Here is a 12,872-nt window from a genome sequence, read left to right as displayed (position 1 = left end):
AAGAGGCTTGCCCAGGGAACCTGTTACCATGACCACAATCACTCAGTGAATAAACTTTTCCTATTGTTGAGTCGGGACTTCTCCAGATGCAGTTTCATTCCATTCTTTGTGTCCTGTAACTGCTCACCAACAAGGAGATCAGCACATCCCCTTGCTGCTCCCCATGAGGAACCTGTAGACTTAGGATGTTATGGCTAACTCTGCATAGTCCTAGAGTCTAAATACATTTGCTTGGTGATTATTCTTACTTGTAGAAAAGCCAGTAGCATCACTTAGTATTTTTAAGCCAATGTTGTATCAGAGGGAATGTATCTGTAAACTTAGTTAGGCTTGTATTTCCTGACAATATGATGGTACCACAAACAGTACCCATAATCTCAGCCTTTTGTATATTCAGCAGTCTTTTTTTTTGTGTTAGCATGAATTTTTTGCTGCTCTCTTTTATTCGTCTTTTTTTTTTTTTCCTTTTAAATCAACTCAATTTTCCTTAAAAAAAATTATGCGTGTTGCTTAGTCTCTATGGATGTGGAAAAGATTAATTACATGGAGATAAAGCCAGGAATTATGCAGTTGAAGTGTAAGGTTCTTTGAAAGTCTTCTTGTGGTCTGCAGCTTTCAACTATATTTAGTCTGGAGTAAATAGTAAAGTTCCTTGGTCAGACCAAATTATGCAAAGTTGTTAAATGGCTGATATTGTGCACCACAAACATGGTAAGTCCATTAACCTATACATCTAAGAAACTAAACCATTTAGTGTGCAATTTATTTGCACTTTTAATGATAAAGGCTAGAATCTAATTTGTCTGTTCCTCTTTGAATGGAAGATTTTTTAGCTTAGTAGTGCTAATTTTATTGAAAAGTGAGTTCTGTTATCTTAGAAAATAGTAAGGTCACATTTACATTGGATAATCTGTGTGATTTTATTAGTGTATTTTACTGTTTTATGAACAAATACGAAATTTATGACATTTTGGTGTAGTTTCATTTATGCTTCTATATTGTTCATGTTGTTTCTTGAACAATTCAGCATACAGGAGAAAAAAAATAATCTAATGAGCTGCTTATGTAATTTCTTTGTAGATGTTATATTTTGTCTTTTCAAAATGCAGATTCAAATAAAATGCATTTGTTCAGTGTAGAAGGTTTGTGTCTTCACTGAGTTAGAAATTACTCCATTGTGCATGAAACCCACTAAACTAAGGCTATGCCTTGGTATTAATATTAGTATTTCAAGATTCACGTAGCTTGCACTCTTAATTTTACCATAATTGAGATGCATCAAACTTTTCTGTAGATACTGCCTTGCCTAAATTGTGATTATGCGTATGATACGTGCATAATATTTTCTGTAGTGATAGCTTCACTATCATGTGTAGCTAGAAATACAAATTTTATATTATTTAGTTCTGTTTTTTAAAAGACATCAGAAATTTAGGCACACATTTACACTGGAAGTTAGCTTCTTAACCAAGACAGTATAGACACATATCTTAGTCTAAGAACACAAATACTAACCTCTCTCTGTTCCTCCTCTATGAACCACACAAATTTTCCATGACAGAATTCCTTAAGAACCTGGAGTGTAATTTCTGAAAATACTAGATATTGCAGGGTATTTTGGTACAGTTGGTAAACTTAAAGAGTTCTTTCACACCTAAGAACTTAGGGAGATAAGGCAAGCTGTCTTTCTGCCTGCCCCATCTGATGTGTTTTCTAATGTTGGAGTAGCAGTGCTGGATGCAGTAACAGGAGCCATTGCTGTCCAAAATACTACAGCTGAGGATGGTCTCAGTTCTAGGCAAGGCGGAAACATTTTTAATTGGAAGAAATTAAAAAATCTGACTGTGGACCTATTTTTTTTTTTTCTCCTGTCTGATTTAACTGAAGCAGTTGTTTAAAAACATGCAGCTTAAATAACAAGGATGGAGAGTTTTTTTACTCCACAATAATCTTTAGATGGTGAGGGTGTTCTTCCAGAGGTGGTGAAATCTGCTTTCTGTCTACTTGGCTTGTATGGCAGGGCTCTGGGCCAGATTAACTTCCCCCAGAATTCTGGTATTTTTATAAAAGTGACCTCTGCTCTCAGTCGCAAACACCTCGAAGTGCTGGTCTGAAGAAGTCTGTTCCGAGGAATGGAACCTAATCACATGTGGTGGCCTTCTGCAATTATTTGTTAGATATAACTAACCTTATGCATTTTGGGTATCTGTGGCAGTGCAAGTAATTGTGCAGACAGTTGCAAATCTTTTTTAGAGACACTCGGCCCCTCTCCATCTAGTGTATAAAAAGATGAAGCAATACCTTGGGGCTGTAGATTCCATTCCAGCAGCCAAGTGTCTCAATGTTAGGTGTTACAATGCTGAATGTTGCAATACTGAAGTCTGTCTCTGGATCTACTTCTGGCTGTTTACTCAAGCTTGTATTTTTAATCAGAACAGGAGGCAAAAGCCAGTGTTCTCACAGATGGAAAGATTATGTTTTTGAAATCTCTGTTCAGTGTTTCTTACAGAGAATAGTTAACTTGGAAATTAACACTTGGTGGAGACTAATAAACACAAAGAAAATGTTTGTGTAACATTTGTGAATATGCAAAATTGAGGCAGTGATGTGACAACTTGTGTATCTTACAGAACATTTTGATGTGTAGGTGTATCTTAACTGTTTACTGTGAACACCTTAAGTATAAAAGTTCAGATATATCTTAAGCATTTTGGGGCTGGCAACTTTCAATTTTAAAACTAAGGAAGAAAAGTACTGTCTTACGAGTATCACTTAAAACTGCATATTTAACCACTTCTGGCTTCAACTGAAGTATCTCAACTTTGAGTGAAATATTGAAGCTAAAGAGACCAAACTTCGGAGTACTGAGTGCTGCCCTGGCAACTTTCCAGGCACCTGGAGGCTGCAATCAATTTGCATTTTGATTTACATAAACACTAATGTCTCCACCTCCTCTTTTCTGACATTTTTAAGCATTTCTCTCGCTTAACTATCACATAATTTACTTGTCTTCTATCACTTCATTCCCTTTTCTTTTTGCTCCTAATTTTTTATGTTCTTTTAAAAAATGTTGAGTATTAAACTCCTTTCTAATGTTGAAATTTTTCTTTGCTTTTTGGGTTTTTTCGGTCCTCCCACCCTTCTTTTTTTATTAGTTTTCCAAGTCTCCTTGTCTTCCAGCCTTCGAGATTGATCTTTTGTATATTATCTTATGCCATGTTTTTTCTTATCTTCTTCATTTCCGCTGCCAATATACACAGAGCCTTAGTGCTTCTGTATGCTATGGAATTGTGCAGCCATGAACTTACAGGACATTCATTCTTCCCTGCTGAGCTTATCATTGATGACTGTCAGGTTTTTTGCATGGAGTTCAATAGTATGGTTAGGTTTTGCCATCTCACAGAATGGTCATTTGGCACATTTATGGTGTTTCATTATTCTCCATTGCCAACTAGAAAGGAACAGGTTAGTGGGTGCCTACATTGAAAAAACATACTAAAGTTAAAACCTTTAAGTTGCATTTGGTGTATATCGTACGCTGAGGATATAATTTTCATTGCTTCTTGTCTCACTCTTCCACTACCCCATAACCTCTAGGCTGGAGTTACGATGTTGAAGAAAAGAAGATGCCAAAACCTAAATCCAAGTCTTATGGTGCAAATTTTTCTTGGAACAAAAGAACAAGAGTGTCTACTAAATAGGTTGGCATTGGCTGTGTGACTGTGAATAAAGTCAGCTGTGCTGTATTTATAGTCCATGTATAATACATCTCTTAATCTCCTAATAAATTTGACCTTTAAAATACAGATGCATCTTGTGATGTCTATTTAAAATGGTTTTCATGTCTCCAATTGAACCTGTTACAAACTTCCCTATAAATAGAGGAGATTTGAAGTGTTCATACTTTAAAAACTTGCTGTACTAGGAATTTATCAAAAGGAATGTTTGAAATCAGCTGCAACTTTAGATTTATTTAACTTTATGATTGATCTTTGATGGTAATTTTGTATCTACTATCCTGTCTAAACTTCTGAAGTTTAATAAGTTCAGTAAGCTTTGCATATACAAATTCTTTCAATAAAAGCTGAATTTTTTCTTTCTGTACAAGATAATGTTGGCAATTGAAGAGCAAAGCATGGCTATAACTCAAGACTGTTCTGTATAAATGTATATTATATAACTGCTTTCTGCTGAAATTAATATTGTCATTATTCCAGAAGGATTCATGACTGGATTAGAGAGCACTGGGTTTTGTTTTGGTTGTGGAGCAGGTTTAGTCCAAAAGATTAAGATTGTAGTTGTTTTTCTGTGATGTTCTTGAAAAGTGAAACTAAGCCAATTAAACATTCACAAATTAAGTCAGAATACTTGCCTCACACAATATCAGCATATACTAATTACATAATTACAGTTCTGGGTCTTTTATTACTGGTTACATGTTTATCTGAATTGAGGTTTCCTGTTGCTTAACAGAAGATGTGGTGATAGCATCTCAGCTTTAACAGCAAGTTAAGCTCAGTTTGTCTTAAATGATATTAAATTATTCATTTTGAAAATGCATAATGTTATATTTGAAATCTTTGTTTATATGTCTTTGGCTATTGCTTTATTTCCTTTAACTTAACAAGTTATGGTATTGACACATGATCAATAAAATATATTACAAATCAGGGGGTGTACACGTTTTCCCTATGCAACTGAGAGTTTTATCCTAGCTGTCACAAAAGATACAGTTGAAACAGCTCTCTCCACGTAGACCTAAGTAATAGTGTGAGTGTTGTGTTAGATTTTAACTAGCAGAAAGCATAAAATTATTTTGTATTGCCCAGGTTTTGTTATTATATGGCATATATCCTTGTTTTAGTTGTTTCTTGTTTTCAGTTATATAATACAAGTTGTATTCTTGTATTCAGTTTTAACCAGCTCCCTATAATGCTGCCTAGCATACATGTAAGGAATTGGTTCTGACCCAGTTTTAGCATGATCAGTTAGCTGGATTAAGTTGGTATTTTCCTATCACAGTCAAAAACTAGTATTCTAATTCATCTTCTGTTGAATTTGAAGTGCTGCATTTTGCAGTGGAGCCTGAAGTCCTCCAGGAACGCCAAAGTGCACCAAACTGGAATTTTAACAGCCAGAATCTACTGCATCTCTTCATATTCCAGTTCAGTTTAATATGCTTATCTAACAAGACAGTAAAAAGAAAAGCCATTCATTGGAGTTTTTTCCAAGTAAAGAGCAGCAGGTTCTTAATTTAATGATTTTCAAGCTCTATCAGATTATCAAAATGAAAAATCCATGGGTGTTCAATGCAGCAGAGACACATCTTGTTTCTTGAAATTACATCGTCCATAGAATTTACTGATTAGTGTTAGATACTTACCATTATCTTTGGATGCCTAATTCATGAAATTGCTGTCTGTTAATCCATACCTCTCATAACTAGCATCAGTTTCATATAAAGCACATTTTCTTGTTTGTTTCTCCTGGACAGATAATGGAAATACTTAGAAGGAGAATTTGATAAATCCCCTTCTGTTTCTAAGAAATAAATACTTTTAGTTTGTTTCTTTTTTAATGATTGTGTATTATTCATGCCAGCTTGAATCTTTAGATTGTGTTTGAGCCCCGATCTTTTCCTTTGGTCATTTTCCTAGGACTTTTTTTTTTTTTTCATCCTGTTGCATGGTTTAAGAATGACTGTGGTGACAGTGGTAATAGAATTGATTGTAGTCACTACAGTCTTCAAACTATAAGTAATACTGAGAGCATGACCTTGGAAAGGATCATTTGCAGCAAGAATATATTTTAAAGATCAGAAGTTCTATTAGATACTCAACTTCTTCACCTTTTCATTAATTTACCAAATCATTGCAACTCTAGGCTGGGACTGAAATTGTACGAGATGATCTGGCTGTCTTTAGTAAAGTACTTTCAGAAGTGAATGCTTCAAGGTGAACTTCAGCTTCTATCTACTCTGCAGTGTGTTGGGAGAAGTAAAATTGCTCCTGAACCTTGAAAATGTCAAAAGACACAAGTAAACTACTATAATTGGTTGTTTATGATGAATCAGATTAGCAATTCATCTGAAAGAGAATTAAAATGCTGAATGAGATTAAAAATTCATTTTGATGATACATTAAGCTGTGCTGCATCCAACTAATCTAAGCTTTTAATGGGAGGAATATTTGAAACCCATGGAAGTAATGAAATCATTACTGGGTAAACAAAAAGTATAAAGCTCACGAGTAAGCTGAATATGTTCTTTACCCAGTGGGATTTGTTTGCATGTCATGTGTCTTGCCTCATTACATGGCAATAACAAAAGAATGTAAAAGAATTACTGGACAGTTGTAGTAATTTGCAGTTACAGAGTAATATACCACAGATAGTACATTTGTATTCTTTCATTGAGCTGCTTTAGAATTGAGGTGGGTTTTCCTCCAGCTTTGTAGCTTCCATTGTAGAAACCCCTGTGCAAAGGATGGACTGATCTGAAGTAATTTATGCTTTGGCTTTGACAATAATGTTGTGTGAAGAACTGTAGCCTAGTACATGCTGCTGCTAGAGACAAAGTCCTTTCCCATTTCTTGCAAATTTTTCCACAGAACCACCAGTTTTCTGAAAGAGACTTATTATCTGTCATTGCTGTCTCAGCCAGCATATCATAATGAGTTTTGGATTATTCCTGTCAAGTCTTGGTGAAAGTTCCTTCTTCAAAAAAACAAGCAGTATCATAATATCTTTCCTCCCCTATGCTACTACTTTTTACTCGCATCAACTCTACAAGGTATGTGGTATATAGGTTTGGGGGATTTTTAGTGTCTCTTGTCCACTTGAAATTTTCATACATGGAAAGGTTGGCCACTCAGTTTACACAGTACTATAATTACTGTGTAAAACCAAGAATGTTTTGATGAAATTTTAGCTTCACTAATTTATTTTACCACACATTTGTGTTTCCACCTTTCTGACAGCTGATACCAGGTGTGCATCCTGCATGTACCAGGAACATTGACATCAGTCATAATTCCAATTAACCTTATTTTTAATTAATAATAAAGGCCTTGCAATTCTTTAAATCATGAGACTTTAATGGAACATAATGTCAGGCAGCTAAGAGCATAGTTTCAGATTTCTAGCAGAGTATTCCTTAATTGTTCAGTTTGATGGATAATTTAAAATAAATCAGACTATTATTGAATGCTATGAAATAGAAAAATTATTTACTCATATATGCAAAGTTTCGTTGTGATAGAAAAGGAGAAGCTAATTTCGACAATTACCAGCTTTTGCCTGTATTTTGACAGTTGTGTAGTTTGGTTTTTTCCAGATTCAGTTATCTGATTGTGTCTAGTTACGGGGGAGATCAACATATTTTGTTATTCTGAAAAGAAAAACGTGCAAATAAAGAAATAATCTAAGAAAAAAAATTTAGACAGTTTTATAGTAAGTTATGGCATGTCTGGTAAGGCAGCTTGCTTTGATAATTCATTTTTTTTCATTCCTGTGTTCTGAGAGGGATTTACATTTAGTTGGTACTTGATTAATGCTGGAGTATATCACCAACTTCACAAGATTGTGCTTAGAGCAACTTTAAACAAAAGGAGTGCAAAATAATTTTTAATTTTAATTGGTATTAAAATGTTGATTTCAGTGGACGTAAAATACTGATTCTTCACATCCATGTTCATCATGAGGGAAAGTAGAAAGGTTCCTGTTGTGAATGCTTCCCACTCAAAAAGTGAATGACCTTTTAGGTCACAAAAAAACCCAAAAACAACAAAACCTTTTAGGACAAATTTATTAGAATAAGTACAAATAAGTTGATTAGAGTAAGACCATAGTCTTGAAGTAACTGAAATTTGAAACTGTGTAACTATTACTCATGGTTTAAACATTTTTCTTAAAACTCTCATCTGAATAACAGGTGACAGGTTTTGGGATTTTTTGATTTTGGGTTTTGGGTTTTCTTTCATACCTCCCTACACCTCAAAAATCTCTATAAATAATGCTGTGGACATTTAATATAAAAATGATGTGATAATATGGCTATTTTAGATGTTACTTATTTTCACATTCTTCATGTTAGTTGGTGATTATGGGGACAAGGTGATTTGAGTAGTTGATTTGGATTTACAGAGGGCTTTCAAAAAAGTCTTTTACAAAGTTATAGAGAAGGGCAGCAGCACACCTGAAGTTCTTTTGTTTGAGGAGCAAATCTCTAACATGGAGGAGAGAGAATTGAGGTTTAGTATGGTTGGCCTCTAAAATCACAAGTAATCCAAGGAAAACTGTGTAATTCACTGTCTTAAACAGGCACATCAGCAAACTCATAAGAACATTTCACATAGCAGATTTTTAAATTCATTGGCAATTTTTTGACTACTGAAACTATCTTTACACTAGATTCAGTACAAGAAATGCATGTAATAAAAATCTGCATTAAATGGAAAATTGTATCCTGTTTAGTAAAATCCCTGCTGACAGCTAGGAAAGGCAACCTTGGAGTATCCCTGTTTTTATCAGCCCCTGCCAACACTGAATTTTAACAGCCAGAATCTACTGCATCTCTTCATATTCCAGTTCAGCTTAATATGCTTATCTAACAAGACAGTAAAAAGGGTTTATTCAGGTGTCTATCCTGATCTGGCTCAGGATGGCTGTTCTTTGTACTGCTTGCCAGTATGGCGTTCCAACACTGTATGCTATTGAGTTTTGCCAATGTTTTGTGATAAATACATCCTTTATAGTGAAGAAGTGACCATAGTTTCCACTTTGAAGCTGAAGGACATTCACTGTTGACCATCATGATCTTCAGTGATCATTAGGTTTCTTAAAACACATTATCATACTCGGATACCTATATGTGACCACATTCCACTGTTTCAACAGTATTCTCTAGGACTTTAGAGATACTTAAATGAAGGTACATGTACTGTTTTCCTCCTAAAACATTCTGTTAAAACAATGGCTAGTCTTAATAAATAACTACAATTATTCTTAAAAGTATATCACTAAGAAGACATGAAGACAACGGTTTATTCTGGTACTGTGCCTATAAATACTGGAAGGTATTTTAATTTCTCTGATATTAGGTAGAGAAAATGGGAAAATTCTTATCATGTCTGTCAAGTAAAGGAGTTGTCTTCTGGCATGCCTTGGTTGTCTGTTACAGGAATATGTATGCAAAGTTGTAGTCAGTCTGCTGAGATGATTTCTATAATTGAATGCAAGCTTGTCATTGCTGCCTTCTTCCTTAACCAGCTAAGGGAAGTCAGAAATTAAACTGAGAGGTACTGTAAATTTAAAACCAGTACACACTGATTATTACAAACAATCCCTAATAAATTCTGTGTTTATTCCAGTACCCTTTTTGATCAGTTCTTGGATGCTTTACTCTTTTTGTTTACATGATCCCGTGTTGCTGCCAAGTAGTTTTGTCAAAATTACAGACTGCTTATAAATTAAATTTATTTTTGCTTTCTTACCCTATCTGACCACTTTAATTGCTTCAGCTGGGATATCTGCACCACGCTTAAGAAAATACTTTTGCATATGACTGGGAAAATGTTGGAGTTACGGTGCCCTTTACATTTCAGAGTGTTTTATTCATTACTCTGTTGCATGGAACATTCAGATTTTAGCTTTTCACTGGTGCATTTTCTGTCTTTCCAGTTTGTTATTGGGATATGATAGCAAAGTTCCTTTACTAGCCAACACCCCAAAATATAACCTTCAGACATGTAAAATACCCAATTTCTAGAGCAGATATAAAATCTCAATTTATCGCAATGACATTACAAAATAAACTACTAGATTGTGGAGGGAAGCAGGGGTAATTTTCAATTTCTGATTATCCTTAGTTTGCAACTGCCATTTGTAGTTATGCATAAAACAAAACTTTGGAGCAAAAGATACGTTTGCCTTAAACCAGAATACTGAACCATAGCACTGAGAATGCACAGTAACTGAATTCCAAAGGCTGCACTTGCACAGGTGTAATAACTACCTAAGTAAAATGATTTTTAAAAAATTACTTAGAATAACTACACAATGAAAAGCAAAATCTGCCACTGTTAATATAGTCCAAATTTTAAAAATAACAGTAAATTGGGAACAACTTTGCTGCAGCCCATCACTGTAACTTGGATTAAAATTGCAAATCCAGAATTTTACAGTATCTGTTTCAAAATGAGGTGAAGTGAAAATTGCCCACCTATTCACATTATGTGTATATTTGCACTTAAGCCAGGTTCCTTTAGTAGCTGTTAGATTTAGATTAATTTAGCTAGTGCAGAAACCTGAAGAGATGAGATGCACAGAGCTTTAGAAATACCTTCTTGTCTATTGCTGTGGGTGTGATGTGAATGAATGTTAAAAGTGTATGTCTCAAAAGAGACTAAACAAGTTATTTGGGGGGAAGAAAAACCCTGAAGGGTTTTTAAACACATAGCAGCCACCTTCAGCATAGAATTCCCTAAAGCACAAATGGCTGAAGGCTGTCATAATAAGCAAAGGAAAAAGACTCAGCAGGCATCCCTGCAAAGCTAGACAGCTGTCTACATTTGCTGCCCTTCAGAAACAGGACCTGGGCTAGACGGAGCCACCATAACCACCTTTTGTTCTCACAACCACTTACATGACTATAAACAGAGACCAATTAAATGACTGTCATCTCAGGTATAAACACCTGAAATTCAGTCATCAATACCACTCTTAATGACTGAGAGGTAATTAGTGACTGTTGAATTAAATATCATCAGAGTGATAATGAAACTGTTGGATTTATATCTCTATATCTGAAACTCCTTGCTTTGCACAGCTTAGGGTTGAAATACATACATATTTTTATTTTGTCATGTTATCTCAAGTTCCTTCAGGTTTTTATCCTGCCTGCTTTAGATATGATGGCTGAAGCATCCTCCGCTGTTACTAAGAATGGCTAAGAAATTTTTTTTTGCTTTTTTTTTCTTTTCCTCCAGACTAGTAGTTTAGTTTGGTGTCATAGTCCTGCCTATGTCTCAAAATTCCATATGCTTTCTGAATGAGGCATAGATATGCTACCAGTCAGTGCTACAGAGGTGTAGAAAGTTGGGTGTACTCAGTTCTCTTGATGTGCCCTCAAAAATAGCATCCTCACTTCACATCAGTGCTTATCTTCAGATTTCAGGCTGATTAAGAAGCACAGGAGGGAGAAATTGCAGGCCTGATATTTAAAATTAAGCCTTTATTTTCCTGAAGAGAGCCAGAAGACCAAAAGGAAGATAATATAGGAATTCTATTTCAGGAAGGGAAGATTATTTATTTTACGACTTGAAATTATGTGAAAGAAAGAGCCAGGATAATTTTATATCCACTTGTGCCTGCTTTCTATACTGGAAAGCAGGTTATGAGGAAAAGTGAGAAACAAATACAATTGCTACTTCTTTTTTGCTGATTTTTACGTGTTAGAACAGGGTAGAAAATAATCAGCACCTGGCTCCACCACCCACCAATCACAGAATGCACCTTAGGAAATTGTCTCAATACCAGGTTTCACTTCTTGCCTCCTTTTCCCACACTACATGATGGCTTATCTTCAAAGCATTCCCATTTCACTATCTTCAGACAATTCTGTTTTGCAGGTGGAAAGCAGCTTTTTGTTTTTCCTCAGCTTTGATCATTACCATATGGTCTTTCATACATGCTCAGGGTCGCTTTCTAGGATCGCAAATTTGATTTTCTCTCACTGGGCCATTTTTCTGACCAGTTCTCTATACAAAAAAACTACTCAAAGTGATGAGGTTCTTGGAAATATTTTGGGTTCCAGATAGAAACAGTTGTATGGTGCCAGGGACATAGATCCATGGCCTGGCCTGGGGATGAATTTTACCAGGTAGGAGGCCTTATCTCAGAGGAATGTTAGCCTAAGACGCAAATACTCATAACAGAAAACAAATGGTGTCACAGAAACAAAAATCCAGTTCTTACTGGTGCCTCCTGGGCCTTTTATTCTTTTCCATAGGCATTGCCTTAAAGATTCAGTCATTCTTTGAGTGAGGTGGTTGTGTGTGCTCTATTCTTCTGCTATGTTCTGTGGAGTTTGGAATTTCTTTTTTGGCCAGTAGTCTCAGCATCCCACATCGGTGCACTTAAATGACCTTCACCATCTCCTGAGGTCATAAAATGGCAGAGTGTAGCCAGCTATCTCATCTGTGATTAGAATTGCTAGTTGTGTCTAGGTGCTTAATTCATTTAATCTGTGGCATATCACTAATCTAGTAGCAGGCTAGATCAAAAAAGTTTTATTTTTAGGCTTCATTTTGATTTTTTTCCTTACCTGTTACAACCCTGCTGTTTGAGTTGTCAGCAGTGTAAAAAGTTCTCTGAGTCTTGGCAGTTTGGAAATATTCTGTAAAAAATTAGGTAATGTTGATTAGGGAAATGCTGAATTGTTGAAATCATTGTGATTTGTGGCAAAATTCTGCCTGAAGTAACATTAGTTTTGAAATATTTTGCAGCCCAAGAATGATTTCAGATCAAAACCACTAAACTTGCATGAGAGTAGACAGTAGAAAGAAAGTACAGCATCTGGGAAGGTGCAGTTAAAGGTGTGGCACATACTGCTACTACAACCCAGGTGAATTCCCTAACTGTTAGGCTAAGGAATTCTTTTTTACTGACACAACTCATACCCATTTATTTACAGGAAATAGGACTGTTCTGGAGAATTGACTGAAGCAAGGACAATAGATATTGATAGGATACCCATCTTGTGTAGGAATGACCCAGGTCCAGTTTGAAAACAGAACTTCAGTTCTGGACCTTATGTCTCCTAGGAAGCTGCTGTGACTGTTAATTGCTGTAGTTTATTTCTGTCTTTCTCTTTT

At 35.4% G+C, this 12,872-nt stretch overlaps 2 protein-coding genes across 2 annotated transcripts in view; one reads left to right on the top strand and one right to left on the bottom strand.

The window, feature by feature from the left end:
* NDUFS4 (NADH:ubiquinone oxidoreductase subunit S4) overlaps positions 1-3,806 on the top strand; it is a 48,190-nt gene extending 44,384 nt beyond the window's left edge. Inside the window, exon 5 of the mRNA XM_005531149.3 lies at positions 3,598-3,806. Within this exon, the coding sequence (XP_005531206.2) occupies positions 3,598-3,701 (104 nt within the window). The 3' untranslated portion in view covers positions 3,702-3,806. The remainder of the gene's footprint in view (positions 1-3,597) is intronic.
* Positions 3,807-3,943: 137 nt separating this feature from the next.
* ARL15 (ARF like GTPase 15) overlaps positions 3,944-12,872 on the bottom strand; it is a 292,380-nt gene continuing 283,451 nt past the window's right edge. The window contains exon 8 of the mRNA XM_088054471.1: positions 3,944-12,394. Within this exon, the coding sequence (XP_087910597.1) occupies positions 12,326-12,394 (69 nt within the window). The 3' untranslated portion in view covers positions 3,944-12,325. The remainder of the gene's footprint in view (positions 12,395-12,872) is intronic.

Source organism: Pseudopodoces humilis, chromosome 4 (genome assembly GCF_049639895.1).
Source record: "Pseudopodoces humilis isolate 2021_Gansu_Grassland_sample_001 chromosome 4, ASM4963989v1, whole genome shotgun sequence".
Lineage (NCBI taxonomy): Eukaryota > Metazoa > Chordata > Aves > Passeriformes > Paridae > Pseudopodoces > Pseudopodoces humilis.
This window is presented reverse-complemented; position numbering and strand designations above follow the sequence as displayed.